The sequence below is a fragment of the Herpailurus yagouaroundi genome, unplaced genomic scaffold (assembly GCF_014898765.1).
Source record: "Herpailurus yagouaroundi ecotype Mexico unplaced genomic scaffold, PumYag 198, whole genome shotgun sequence".
Classification (NCBI taxonomy): Eukaryota; Metazoa; Chordata; class Mammalia; order Carnivora; family Felidae; genus Herpailurus; species Herpailurus yagouaroundi.
Genome location: NW_024412429.1, coordinates 9,885,366 through 9,900,441, shown reverse-complemented (window position 1 = coordinate 9,900,441; position 15,076 = coordinate 9,885,366). Strand labels below are relative to the sequence as shown.

At 39.5% G+C, this 15,076-nt stretch overlaps 1 protein-coding gene across 5 annotated transcripts in view; it reads right to left on the bottom strand.

Annotated features, from left to right (window-relative positions):
- The window catches only part of SERAC1 (serine active site containing 1), a 66,621-nt gene that overhangs the window by 34,971 nt on the left and 16,574 nt on the right, over window positions 1–15,076 (bottom strand). For 4 of the 5 annotated variants that reach the window (XR_005782599.1, XM_040448765.1, XM_040448764.1 and 1 more), the window contains 6 exons: window positions 12,568–12,604; window positions 9,809–9,945; window positions 8,535–8,624; window positions 7,089–7,220; window positions 5,035–5,156; window positions 3,851–3,979 (listed from right to left, as the gene is read on the bottom strand). Coding sequence is in view for 4 of the 5 variants with exons in the window: in XM_040448765.1 (XP_040304699.1) it covers window positions 3,851–3,979; window positions 5,035–5,156; window positions 7,089–7,220; window positions 8,535–8,624; window positions 9,809–9,945; window positions 12,568–12,604 (647 nt within the window). In the remaining variant the exon portion in view is untranslated. The remainder of the gene's footprint in view (window positions 1–3,850; window positions 3,980–5,034; window positions 5,157–7,088; window positions 7,221–8,534; window positions 8,625–9,808; window positions 9,946–12,567; window positions 12,605–15,076) is intronic. The other variant, XM_040448766.1, reaches the window with a different exon arrangement.

Here is a 15,076-nt window from a genome sequence, read left to right as displayed (position 1 = left end):
AATAAAATCTTTAAAAAAAGAAAATAAAATAAGCTGAGAAGGAGGGGGGGGCATCTCAGATGGCAGGAAACCTACATCATCTCCAGGGTAGTAAATATCAAAGAACACATACACACAGTATATGTTAATTATGAACGCGCATAGGTATACACACACAAAGTCCTAGGGTCTTTAAACTGCTGGCCAAGGCCATGGCTTCTGGGCAGGAAGGAGGTGGCATAGTATATCAAACTACTTTCTCTCTCTTGACTTAGCAAAATGTTAAAAAATGCTATAGAAGGTGACAGAACACTATAGAAGTTAGGATGATCTTAATAGTAATAAGCAAAAGAAAATCTATTGTGCTGAAAAAGAACATCAGGCCAGGTACCAGGAGCTCTGGCATGGGGACGAGGAGAGGAGTGACGATAGTGGGGACAGAGGTCAGTGGGACACCTGTGGCAGAGAGCAGGGAGGCACATCCACCCCATTGTGCTTACTATCCTGCTGATAACAGTCTGGTCCTGGCAAAGCTCAAGCTATCAGAAGCCGGACAAGACCTGCTGAAAGTGAGGCTGTGCTCCTTGCCTCCCTGATGAAAAGGGAAGCCTGAGAACGGAGAAGGGTCCAGATAAGGAATTACTCAGAATGAGAGGTGCATGGTCTTCAGGACACCAGCAGCACAAGCAACAAAAGACAAAAACACACAAATCGGACTTCATCACCATTAAAAATGTTTGTGCTGCAAAAGACACTATCAGGAAAGTGAAAATACCCAGTTTGGGAGAAATATTTGAAAACAATTTTTATCCAAAATATACAACGAATTTTTAGAATAAAAAGACAAGTAACCCAATTAAAATATTAGTCAAAGGATTTAAACAGATATTTCTCCAAAAAAAAGTATATAAATAACTAATAAGCACATAGAAAGGTGCTCAACATCATTAATCATTAGGGAAATGCAAATCAAAACCAGAATAAAGATGTCACTTCACACATAATGAGATGGCTGTAATAAAAAACATAGGTGGGGCACCTGAGTGGCTCAGTAGGTTAAGTGACCGTCCAACTTCAGTTCAGGTCATGATCTCGCAGTTTGTGAGTTTAAACCCCACGTCAGACCACTGTGCTGACCGCTCAGAACCTGGAGCCTGCTTCAGATTCTGTGTGTGTCTCTCTCTCTACCCCTCCCCGACTCACGCTCACGCACGTGCTCTCTCACTCTAATAAATAAACATTAAACAAATTAAAAAAAAAAAGATGGGTAACAAGTGTCAGCCAGTATGTGGAGAAATTAAAACCCTCATACATTGCTGGTGGGAATGAGAAATTATGCAGCCACTGTGGAAAATGGTTTGAAAGTTCCTCAGAGTTAAACAAAGAGTTACCATATGGACCCAGGAACTCCACTCCTAGGTAGACACCCAAAAGAATTAAAACCATATGCCCACACAAAAACTTGTACACAGATATTCATAGCAGCGTTATTCATGATAGCCAAAAAGTGGAAACAACCTAAATATCTATCAGCTGAGGAATGGATAAACGAAATGGGAGTCTATCCATACAATGGAATGTTATTGGCCACAAAAAGGAAAGAAGTACTGATACATGCTACAACGTGGACGAACTTTCAAAAGTCAGACACAAAAGGTGACATATTGGTAACATACTAGATGGTACCCCTTATGTGAAATGTCCAGAACAGGCAAATTGAGAGAGAATGGGAGTACATTAGTGGCTGGGGCAAGGGGCAATAGAGAGCGACTGCCAATGGGCTCAGACTGCCCTCAGGTGGATCGGAGTTGGGAGTCTGTTTAGGCTACTACCCTCAGGACACCACGCTCTGATTCACTTGGATGAAGCCTCTGCTGCGCACGCCAGTTATTTACATCCAGTGAACGGGCCCACAGCTAAAGCAGTGGGAGGAGGGGATGCAGGGGGAGAGAACATAAACCCTTCAACCAAAATGGCTTTTCATGTGCGAGGCAGTCTTACTCCAAAGGTGTGGGGCGCCCTGCGGAGCACGTGGAGAGCTCCGAGGAGATGGCACGCACAGCTGAGCCCACCGATCGCCACTATGCAAACTTTACACCCTACTGTCCCTCTCCTGTCAACTTCCTTACCATTCCAAGGGGTAGCCACTCTGATAAACAATGGCCAGTCCATGCCCTGATCATAAGAAGGGCTCAGACTCGACATGTATGGGAAGCCATTTGGAAGACTTAATGCAGGAACATGAGTGGATCGAATTCATGTTTTTGTAAAAATCACTCTGGCTGATGTGAAAGCGCAGAACTGGGGAGACAGGTAAGGAACCTGCTGTGGAGTCTGAGATGATGGAGATGTGATAAGGAAGCTTTCTGGATCCAGCAAGATGGTGAACTTGGCTTCTAAGTGAATCCCTCCCACTACAAACATGTAGAAATGTCTGATGAAATGCAATACAAAACTATTCTAAAACATAGCCAAGTTCTAAAGAAAATGGGAAGAAGAAAGAAAGCAGAACCTCTGCGAGAACTGAAGATGGAACTTGCAGCAGAAATGGGAAGCACAGGACTGCCGAGGTAAGATGCCTGCAGGCTCCTCAGATGGGATTTTCCTCGTTCAGTGCAAGTGATGTGGTTTTGAATGTCACATTCAGTGGGAACTAGATCTGGGATCCCTTTAGAAAGGCAGAGCCCTGAAGTTTGCCTCCTCCAAGAGAGCCTAAAAACTCTACTCACCAGCCTATGGAAGCCTGTTTCTGTTTGGGGCTTTGGATGAGAAATTAACCCCAACACTAAGCCCTCTACAGATGTATCTGAATTTATACTTCCTATGTGCCACAGGAATCCCAAACCGGGGAATTCATATCAAACTAGTCCAGTGACAGCGAACCTCCTGGGGTATCCAACAGGGGCAAACACAAAAACTGCTCTGTGGGGACAGATTTACAATCCAGGGTGCTTGGGACTTACACAGAAAATGATCCATTCAGCTAAAGACAAGCTCACGGTAAAAACACATGACCATATTAATCCACAATCCAACATAAGAGCTGATGCCACCACAGACGGGAATTAACACCTCAATGAACTTAAAATAATAGGAGACTGAAAGAGATTCTAAAATTATTTAAAAAATGAAAGCAAGAACAGAAGTCAAGATGAAAGAACAGGACAGTCTGAGAAAGAGATGACGGTGGCCAGGAGAAGGTGGCTACACTGCAGACAGTGAGACAAATGGACTCAAGCTATATGTGAAGGGACAGCTTTCAGGAACCGCGGACTGGCTGAACATGGAAGGAAGGATCAACAAGAATTCCTAGCCGTTAGCTTAAGCAACGACCTGTATGCTGCCCCATTTACTGAAATGGAAGTAGAGGAGGAAGAGCTTAGTGGAGAGATGGTGGGCTGAACGTGCTGAGTTTGGGACTTGGATTAGACATCCAAGCAAAGACATCAAGCAGGAAGTTGAATATTCAAATCCAGAGCCTGAGTTAGAACATGAGAGTAGAGAAATCACTTTAGGCATTAGGAGCATATAGGTGATATTTAAAACCTTGTAAATTACTATCTATTTATTCTTTAAGATTTAACTTCAGAGGCACCTCCATGAAGCCTTAAACGACCTCTTAAGCACAGTGAAAGGCTCTGGAAGTAACCTGTATCTCTCTTACACACTCTGGGACTTTGTTTATTTACATGTCTCCCCACCATCTCTAACACCTGGCCCAGTGCCTGGAATACAACCAGGAGTCACCATGTTTATTCTGTTCCTGGATGGATGACTCTTCTAGGGTTCTGAATGCTGGCCCCTGGCACAGGATCCTAGAAAGGGTAGGCGGGCACTTCAAAATATTTACTCAATGAATAAATGAGCTAACCTTCTGAGCAGCTAGACTTTGACTGCTTTCACTCAGAGCCAAAGATGTGAAATACTGGATACACTCATCTAGCTCCGTTTGAGGTAAAGAAGCCAGCAACTGTCTGAGCTCTTCTTCAATGCAAGTATCCTGGAATAAAAGGAGAAACAATGCCCCATAGTTAAGCTCAACAACAGAGTATAACAAAAGTACCCAAAGAATCAAAACAAAACAAAACAAAAGAGCAGAGATAAATTGGTGCTTTTAGTCTTGAAACGCCATCACCCACCCAGGTAAATGAGCATCACTTAACTTTGAGTTCTGGACTTCTGTGTCTGCTACCTCAGTCCAAAAACTGCACAGTTTAGCTCTCGATTTAAAATGGACTGTTATACTCTTTCTTCTTCTATTATGTTCTTGCTTCTAAAACCCAGAACTCATTAGTCACTTTCTCTAATAACTTACATCTAGCATGTTCATTTTTCTAATTTTCAACAACTGATTGCAAGTTTTCTGATTTTCATTTTCTAGGAAGGCCTAGAAAAGCTGCTCAAGAAGCACACTCTAATACCTATTAGTGGTTAGTATTTAACAACTATGAGGAGTGCTACATTGATATCTACATGTAGTGGTTAGTAAATACCTATGCAAAGTGATACATTAGTATCTACATGTGGTGGTTTTCCAGGGGCTGTTTTGAGCCCCAGGAAACATTTAGCAATATCTTCAGTTTTGGTTGTTACAGCTTTGGGGATGCTACCGGCATCCAATGAGTAGATGCCAGGGATGCAGCTAGATACCCTATAATGTACAGAACAATCTTCAACAACAAAGAATTATTCATCTCAAAATGTTAGGAGTGTTGAGGCTGAGAAAAACTGATCTATAGCAATATTAGAACAAGTGACCAACTCATCGATGTTAATAGGCTATGAAGTTACCATCTGGTGTATAGAGACTTCCAATACCCAAAAGGGAAAATAACACAAGAGAAACAACATCTCCTGATAAACCAGGAAATCTTGGTATAAAAACTACAATTTCAGGTTTATATCTAGTTCACCTGCTTGTGAAAAGTAGACAACAAACTGGTGGGTTTTTGGTTTTTTTTCAAACTACTTTTTGAAAGGTTACTCTGCACCTTTCAGAGTGAAGATGTGATATGTTAATTTATTTTTCACTCACTGGATTATTTTATTACTTACTTCATTTAAAGATGGCAAAGGAGGTGGTGGCAGGAAAAAACGAAGATCACTCTCTTTGCTTCGTGCCAAACCGATAAGAGTTCTCAGATCACAGGCTTGAGCAATTATCCTATACTGGTAATCTATTGTAAAAGTATGTTGTTAGCACCCAAGTTGGCTAATAGCTGTTTCAAGAATTAAATAAACAATTTAATTTTTAAACTACAAGTTTATGATTCAAAATTTCCCAAGTCTCTGTTCACAATGTCAACTGCCTTTACAATACCAGTAAGCCAGATGTCCAACATTTCCAGGACTGATCTCACATTTCTCCTCAACATATATGTAGGCATATCACAATCTAACTAACCTTTTGAAGAACTGAAACTTAAATGTGAAAATCGATAGGTCAGAACCAATTTAACTTCTCCTTTTTTTTGTAATAATTCTAGTGTTTAAAAACTGTTTTGCTCACTACTCAAAAAACCTGAGACTGCATTGAGATCTACTGTCCCTGATACAGGATGGTGCTTTGGCATTACATGATGTCCATGAATAATGTGAGGTTCCAGATGGTGGTACTTTGTTTTAGTCTTCATGATTTCACCACTCCATCCTTTATGTATTGCCCTGAATGTTTGTGTCCCCCCTCCCCTGATACATACATGGAAACCTAAGCCCCCATGTCATGGTATTTGGAGGTGTGAAGTCTCTGGGAGCCCTCATGACTGGCATTACTGCCCTTATAAAAGAGACCCAGAGAGATCCTTTGTCTCCTCCACCCCGTGAGGACACAGTGAAAAGCTGGTCGTCTATGAACCAGGAAGCACACCCTCACCAGACACCAATCTGCTGGCCCTCTGATCTTATATTTTCCAGCCTACAGAACTTTAAGAAATAAATTTGTATTGTTTATAAGCCACCCAGTCTATGGTATTGTGTTATAGCAGTCCAAATGGACTGAGCTGTGTATTACAAACAAAACTGCAACCCTGAAGCAGACATTATTTTTAATAATGGGTGAGTTCTTCAAGATCAAGTGGGGAACTTTTCCAAAACCTACATGCTAGGGCTCCAACTCTGATTTTTCTGATATAGTAAATCTGAAATGGAATCCTGGAAGGTAGTTGTTTTTTTTTTTTTTTAAAGATTTTTATTCTAAGTCTTCAAAGTAAGCTTACATTGTACGTTATTAAAATTACACCCACCAATCAATTAATTAGGATGTATAGAGGCAGAGATCTTATTCTGACACTTTTCTTTGAAAACATTATTTTTTATTTAATTGTTTTAATTAACTTATTTTTAACAGAGAGAAAGAGTGTGCGGGAGGGGCAGAGAGAGACGGAGACAGAGGATATGTCTGATAGCACTGGGCCCGAAGTGGGGCTCAAATTCATGAACTGAACTGAAGTTGGACATTTAACCTACTGAGCCACCCAGGCACCCATAACACTATTCTTTTTTATTTACCCCTTTTTATAAGATAACTCTACTAAAAAAGTACACTTTAGTCACTGTAATCAGAGCAAATCTAAACTCTTGCTTATGTACTTACACTGCAGAAGATGCAGTTGTTAAATACAAGTAAATATTTTAAATCTTCCTTTAAAAATACACACACACAAATCAGGTACATTTAGCCAATAATTAGTATTGGAGCCAAGCAGATTGTCAAAGGGAAAGCAAATATAACTGTATAGTACAGCGAGTGATTAAAATATGTCATTAAATAGGAACTGAAAGAAGATCCAAATACAACATTAGGCTATAGCTAATCGGTACCAAGAGTTTCTCTAACCAAGCAAAACTTCATTCTGGTAGAAAGTTACACAAATAGATAGATCTTCCCCAGTTTTGAGGCTGTTCTTAACCAACCTTATCCTGCTACCAGGCCAGCAGGCTTCCTACTTTCTCTATCACCGGAGTTTCTTTCAAAAACTTTTGAAAATAATTTTTGTATATATTAAGGTATGCTGAATTATTTTCCTTTCCTAGCATCTCCTTTCTTTCCCTTTATATCAGAGGTCAGGCACGAGCTGGTGGCGGGGCAGGTGCACAGAGGGGCTCATTACCATGCCAGTGGTGGGTCTCCGACATCTCCTGTACGGCCTGCAATCGCGCTGTCCTGTCCCCCGACTGGCTCTTCCTCAGGAGCAGCCACACAGCACATTCATGATCCTCCACATCGATGGTACTAAAAGTGTCTTTGCGGAAAGAAAAAAGAACAAGACCACGTAAACAGTATGAACAGTTAAAACAACATTGTGTCCTCTCGCTTATTTAAGATGGTAGTTTGCAAGGATTTGAAATCCACAATAACGGAGTAAAATCCATTTCCAGGTATTGATAACGACTGACAGGGTTGTTCTCAGTTCTGCCATAGTATTTTGTTATATTTATTATGTATGTTATTAGGTCCTTTTGTTTTATATACTATGTTGCTTTCACAAAGTGGTCTCTTGTTCTTTTTCCTTAAAAACTTTTCTATTATGAAACATATCAAACATATAGAATCAAATACACTCACATCCATATGTTTACCACAACTATATTTAATCAATTTTATTATTTTGCCATATTTACTTTATATGCACGTGTGTGTATTTTTTTCTAAACCATGTGAAAGGAAGCTGCAGACGTAACATTTCACCCTTTCTCAGTCAACCCGATCTCCTAATAAGCCTGCATTCTCCTATATACTCACGATGCCATTATAACACCCAAGAACACTAAAACAAAAATCTTCCAAAACCATCTAAAATCCAGCCTATCGCCATATTCGAATTTCTCCAAGTGTCCCCAAAATATCTTCAGAGCTGTTTTTTAAAAACCGGGATTTGATTAAGTCTCTTTAGTATCTTTTAATTATTTAAAAAAAAAAATATTTATTTATTTTGCGAGTGAGCGAGCAAGGGAGGGGCAGAGAAAGAGGGAGGCAGAATCTCAAGCAGGCTCCATGCTGCCAGCGCAGAGCCCAACACGGGGCTCGAACCTACAAACCGTCAGCTCATAACCTGAGCCAAAACCAAGAGTCAGATGCTTGACTCACTGAGGTACCCAGGCACCTCTAGTATCTTTTAATTCTTAAAAATGTTCTCACCTTTTTCATGATGCCAACTTTGTAAAGAGATTGAGTAAGCTCTTTCATAGCTAACTCCACAGTGTAGATTTGCTTGATTGTAAAATCTACATTATTAATGCAATTTCTCATGATCAGAAAGCATGGGAGTGATTTTCTAACAAATTTAAAATTTTGAAACACTCGTCAAGAGAAAAGGATAGATTTAGTCTCAATATTCCCCTACAGCTATCTAACAACAAAACATGCACAAAGTGGAAGGAAGAAAACTGTCCATCAAGCCCTTAAAATTAAATAGAGCCCAAGAGAATAATGTCACTCAACCTTCCATATCTATAATAAATGTCAGTATAAGAGATGGGGAAAAAAGATCTCAAGTTGATCACCAAATGACTTTCAGATACTGATAAAGATTCCAAGTTAAATATTTGGTACCTACCGGCAAATGGGCCCCGCAGTATCTTGGCTGATGTTGCCAAAACTTTTCTTACTGCTTTGTGAAGCTCTTTTCTTGCCTGGTAAGTGATTCCTAAAATGATTACAAATTTAGATAAAACCAAGTATATATGCTTAATCCTATGCTCTAATACTTCAAAGAGAAATATATAAGCTACAAATTTTTTGAAAAACATAAAATAGCATTTTTCTCTTTCATTGTAACTATCAAAACAACTAAAACCATTATGCAAACACAGAACACTAGATCCCAAAATAAGACTTCTCTCCAAGTCAGGAAAAAAGTAAAAAACTAAACAAAAACAAAAACACTATCTAACTAAAGCTAACAAAAATCCTCACATGCAACATAGGTTTAACTACATTCAGGAAAATGTCCCTTAACAATAGCCCTTCTCAAACTGAAATCTGGGGATACCTTAATGAGATTTATCTTTGTGATACAGATAAATTGTAAACTATAAAAATTATCTGTGTAATTGAAATTGTAATGCACCAGGTGAGATAATAATAAATACAAACAGGACAGAGTGGTGACACAGACAGCTACAGACAGGGGAAACCAGAACCTGTCCCACTCAGGGAACATAATGTACTACCAGACATGATTATTCTGGCCAACAATGTAGGAACAGGCAGCTGTAAGTCAAGTGTAGTGACTCACCAGGCTACCCATATCTTGATGAAAAGATATGTATGCCTCTGCTCTAAAATTTCATGTTCACCAAACAACTGTCTGGTTACTAATTAGGTTTCCATGTGACCTAAATATGGAGAACAGGAATGTTCTGACTAATAAAGACAGGTTTTCCAGCCTCTGTGACAGATTTTTTGCCCTCTGTTAATAAGTTGGTATTCACATTTATGAATCCATGAGATGATTTTAGTTTGCATGAATAAATTCCTTAAAGCAGAAATATATCTAAGTAACAAAAATCATATTTTTATACTTGCCAAACTGAGGGCCAACCTCTGAAATGATGACCTTCACTATGGTGTGGAATTCCAAGGTTAGACTAAAATAGCCAGCTCGTCTTCGTGTCGTTTAGTTACAGAAGAATTGCAAACCAAATTAAATACGGAAGTCAAAAATCTGGCCTTCCATTAATCTTTAGGAATGTGGTTCTTACAGGATTTGGTGATTCTTAGAATCAGCTGAACCTATCTTGTTAATATTGTGTTTTAAACACTCATCTTAAAATTTAATAACTAGCTTCCATTTTTCAGAAAAATGGGATTACTTTACCATAAACTTACCATAATTTTCTCTTTTATCTAAAGAAACTGTGTGCAAATATATGTATGACTTCATTTTTTCTCTTTCTACTACTTGAGTATCTAATGTCAAAGACTTCTTCAGAGCCAGAACTTCATATGTAAGAAATAAAGAACCGCTTAAAAAGAAACAAGAAATTCATCATAAATACATGATGTAAACGTAACATAAGAGTCACTTTTTTTTTTTTACATGACAGAATAACAGAATTATATTGGCTATGGAGCTCATCAGATTATTGAGTATCACATAAATTGAATGGCCCAACCTGTACAACAGCCCGGCTCCTGAACCAGTAGATTGAGAAGACTATTTCCTATAAGTGGTGAAAAAAGGTAAAAGGGAAGAATTTCCCAAAATAGGATGGGAAAATAGTACTTAGTAAACACTGAGTGAGATAAAACGTGTTTTGAACAAAAAGTTTTATACACACCATCAATTTGCACCCCGTAATAAACAGAAGTTCCCTCAATATATACACTGTTGAGTAAGCCAGTATATTATTAAGCTTTTTGCAGCGGACTTTTTCATTTTTTATTGTGAAATAGAATATACATACAGTAATGTGCATATAATATGCACTATATTTATGTACACATATATAAATGTATATATTTGTTATTCATGAATAATTATTATAATGCATTATAATAAATGAACTATTATTCATTTTAATGAATAATAATAATTACAATATCCAGGCAAAAAGCAGAACATTAACAGTACCTCAGAAGCCCACAGTGCGTCCCTTCCTGATTCTGACCGACTCTCTCATCTCTATAGCTAATTATCATCTTGATTTTTATTATAATAATGTCCTTGTTTCTCTTTATAGCTTGCCATCTATACACGCATCCTTAAACAACAGAGCTTAGTTTTGTCTGTCTGTAGACTTCATAGGAATGGAATCACACTGTTACGTATTCTTTTGCTCAGCTGCTTGTTTGTGAGATTCATTCCTGGTGTTGCATGTATCAGTAGTTTGTGCGTTTGTATTTTCCTATGGTCTGTGATGCAGCCATTGTATGGGTATACAACTTACCCATTCTATCACAGATGGGCATTCAGGGAATTTCTAGCTTGAGTCTATTACAAACAATCCTGTTACACATCTTACACATCTACACTGTAACACATGTGGATTTGTTCCTTTAAGATACTCATCTAGAAGTAGAATTATGGACTTTCTGACTATATATATACTATTCAACTTTATTAGATACTGTCAAACTGTTTTTTCAAAAAGATAAGCCGATCTGTACTCCCACCACCAGCATATGAAAGTTTCTCCTTTCCTAAGAGCCTCAAGTCAAGTTAAAGTCTCCTAAAGTCAATTTTTAAATGTGAAATACAACGTTCTTTGTTATGTACCCAAAATGAAGGAAATAAAGGGGTTTTTCCCTGATCAGACTGACCTACACGCTCCCTAAATCCAGACACAAAGGCTGCACTGTCTGGGCTCAGGGCTTTATAACATCAGTTATAGTAAGCATTCTTCTGATCTTTGGTTTCCACCCTAAAGTTAAAGCAGGCAAGACAGAAAGGCCAGACACTGGCCAGCACCAGAGAAATAGACGGTCCTGAAGAATTCTCTCCTCTCTTGGGGAACTATCTGAACACCCAAAAAGAGCAAATGCATTCAGTATTTTTATCATGCTTTCCATGAAAGACAAAATTCTTTACTAGAAACTATGCGATTAAGTTTCACTATATTCCTGCGAAATAATCGCAAAATAGACAAAGTGTATTACATTTATCTTTTGCCTGGAATGATTCAAAGAGAAAAATCATCTGTCTTTTGCCTTACATTGGTGTCATGGAGAAGTGTATGTATTTGAATAAAAAGCCAAATATGCCTCCTTTATAGTTTTAGCACCTAAGAGTTGTATATGTGTGTATATATATCTATATGATCTCATATATAACAGCAAAAAAAGAGTAGTATAGCGGGGCGCCTGGGTAGGCTCAGTCGGTTAAGCATCCGACTTTGGCTCGGGTCATGATCTCACCGTTCGTGAGGTCGAGCCCTGCGTCAGGCTCTGTGCTGACAGCGTAGAGCCTGGAGCCTGCTTCAAATTCTGTGTCTCCCTCTCTCTCTCTGCTCCTCCCCCACTCATGCTCTGTCTGTCTCTCCTTCAAAAATAAATAAAAACATTAAAAAAAAAGTAGTATTAACAAATAGAGAATTGTATTAGACATATATTAACATATACACCCTCCTTTCCCCCAAAAAAAGGAAGGAAAGTCGCTCCATTCATTAAGCATGTGCCTCTGAAGAGCATGAGATGGAAGATGCCAATCTGTTGGTTTTCTCAGTTCAGCCTCAATTTCCTTTCACGAGAGCTCTATGGTGACTTAAAGGGTTTTCAAAAATTATTCTGGCTACAGTCAATTTTCACCTTTTTTTACCCACTTTAGAACTCAACACGAGATGTGATTTTAGGTGCACGAGAGCTAATTAACCAGCACCTGCTCTGTATGCGTGTCAAGTGCTCTCCCCAGAGCAACAATGCCTGGTGGGTAGAATGCCTCCCATACCCTTGGATCCAAGATAAGGCACTCCTCAGAAAGTAAAGTAACTGAATCGAGACAACACTGAAGGGGTCGAACCAGTGATTAATCCACCTAATTCCAAAATCTGTACCCTATTTGCCACCCTATGCTACCTGGAAATCACTTCCACTGAGATTTCAAATAGTAGTATAAAGAAGCCAATTAACATTTCACAGTTGATACTTACCCTAAAATAAGTGATCCAGTAAACTTTATTATATTTCCTTCAAAAAGAAAGGAAAAAAAGTCAATGGGATGAGTTTCATTTTTAAAATGTGACAGGAAATAGGCAAGTGTCTCGCCTTATATTATACAATTGGATAAGAAGTCATTGCTATTCTTCCATGAACATGATCAGTTACTACCAACACAAGGCTTCTTCCTAACCCCAGATGCAGACGAACCAAAAAACACTGGGTAAAAAAATATAATCTGCATTTCATACTCCTCCTCATTTCACACTATTCTCCCCTTCTTGTATCTCTTATTCTGTCATTCCCAGCAAATCAGAGACCCTAGACCTGCTGCACTACTAATAATGCCAGGCCTACAGTGCTTCCACTGAATGCGACAGCCATGAAGCTAACTTGCCTTCTGACTCCTTTTAGTTCACAACCAGTAAAATAGAAGGATGGGGAGAGTTCTATCACTACTAGGGCTATATTGAAGGGATTATGCTTGTGACATAAGGACACAAAGTGACTTTTCCCAAAGTAATTATGTTATAGTTGCTGGGTAAGTGCCATATGTACATAACCCAATTAAAAATAATGGTTACATTCTTCAAGTTTACTTATAAAAATATTTTTTTAATGTAAAAAAGAACTCCTAGTGGAAAACACAGATAGTTGTCTATCTGATGCACACAAGCCCCTTAATCTGTACTGCACAACCTGATTACTATCTAAAAATATTTGAATTCCTGACTCTGGCAGCTAGGGCTGGCTATGCAACACAGTTACAGCCAATCAGATATAAATGCGAGTCCGTAAGTAGAGATCCCTCTTCAAATACAGAGACAAGGTTTCATAAGATGACTTTTGGCCCTTCTGCTTTCTGGATGTCTAGAGATTCAGCAACCATCTTGTGACCATGAGGACAATAAAGATAACGGAGCAGGAAGATAGGAGGATTGCTAAACTGCAATTCCTGCTCTAAACAGTCTGTTTTGACTGTTAGGTAAGAAAAATGAAAACTTTACTAATTGAAGCCACTGTAGTCAAGCTTCTGTTACATGCACTGAACACAACCTTAACTGATGCATTACCCAAGATGGTTAGGGTCTGCCACCAGTCCACAAAACCTATGTAACCTTTAATTTATTGGATGTGTAGAGGTGGCCCTTTGTCAGACTCTCCACTTGGGCTGCTGACAACATATCTCCCCTCCCTACTGAGGGATAAGGAACTCTCCTCAACTGACTTCTCTAGGCATCAGGCATGGAAGATGGACATTCCTCCCAAACTCTAAGACCTGAGTAGTGGTTCCAGAACCGGGAAGGAGACAGTTCCAGGAGGTCTGCAGGGATGAGATCCAAAGCTGAGACAAAGCTTCCTGACTGTGCAGCTCCTCTAGGAATTTTTTCTTTCCAAGATGGCTTCCTGGACTGCCTTCCCTCCATGCTCACCCTGGAGGCCCTGGGAGCCACGCTCTGCTTTCTCTACTGCTACCACTTGCTATGTTTCTTTTTACTAGGCCCTGGGAACAGAATACAGTCTCACAGCCTTTTCTCCTATCCTAAAGTTAATTCACTACTCTTGAGTTTGTCCTTTAGAAATGAGAGAAAAAGCTCCCTTTTCCCTCCCCACCCTCTTTTTATGTTTAAAATACACAATCACAGGGGCGCCTGGGTGGCGCAGTCGGTTAAGCGTCCGACTTCAGCCAGGTCACGATCTCGCGGTCCGTGAGTTCGAGCCCCGCGTCAGGCTCTGGGCTGATGGCTCGGAGCCTGGAGCCTGTTTCCGATTCTGTGTCTCCCTCTCTCTCTGCCCCTCCCCCGTTCATGCTCTGTCTCTGTCCCAAAAATAAATAATAAAAAAACGTTGAAAAAAAAAATTTTAAATACACAATCACAGGGCACCTGGGTGGCTCAGGCAGTTAGGTGTCTGACTTTTGATTTCAGCCCAGGTCATGATCTTGTGGTTCGTGAGTTTGAGCCCCGCGTCGGGCTCAGGGCTGACAGTGTGGAGCCTGCTTGGGATTCTTTCCCTCTCTCTCTTTCTCCCTCTCTCTCTCTCTCTCTCTCTCTCTCTCTGCCCCTCCCCCACTCACTGTCTCTGAAAATAAACTTAAAAAAAAAACAGAATCACAGAACTTTTCTAGATGAAAAGGACCTATCCCCCTCCCCCCCCCCCCAAAAAAAAGATCTATCTTACAGAGCAAACAGAAGCTCCCTGAAAACAGGACTTTGTCTCAATCTATATTGTATCCTAAGGGCCTAGAATAGTACTTGGCATAGAGTAAATGGTAAATAAATAATTTGCCAAATGAATTAAAGATGATCTAGGCCTATCTTCTCTTTTACAAATAAAGGTTAGTAATAAATAGGTAAATAAAGATTTACAAATAAAGATACTAAATCAGCACTAGACCCTAACCGCCCATAGGGCAAGTACACTATCTTCTTGGCTCACCACTGAATTTCCAGAACGCAGTACACGTGTCTGGCACTTGTTTTTGCAGAAACTTACTGCTGA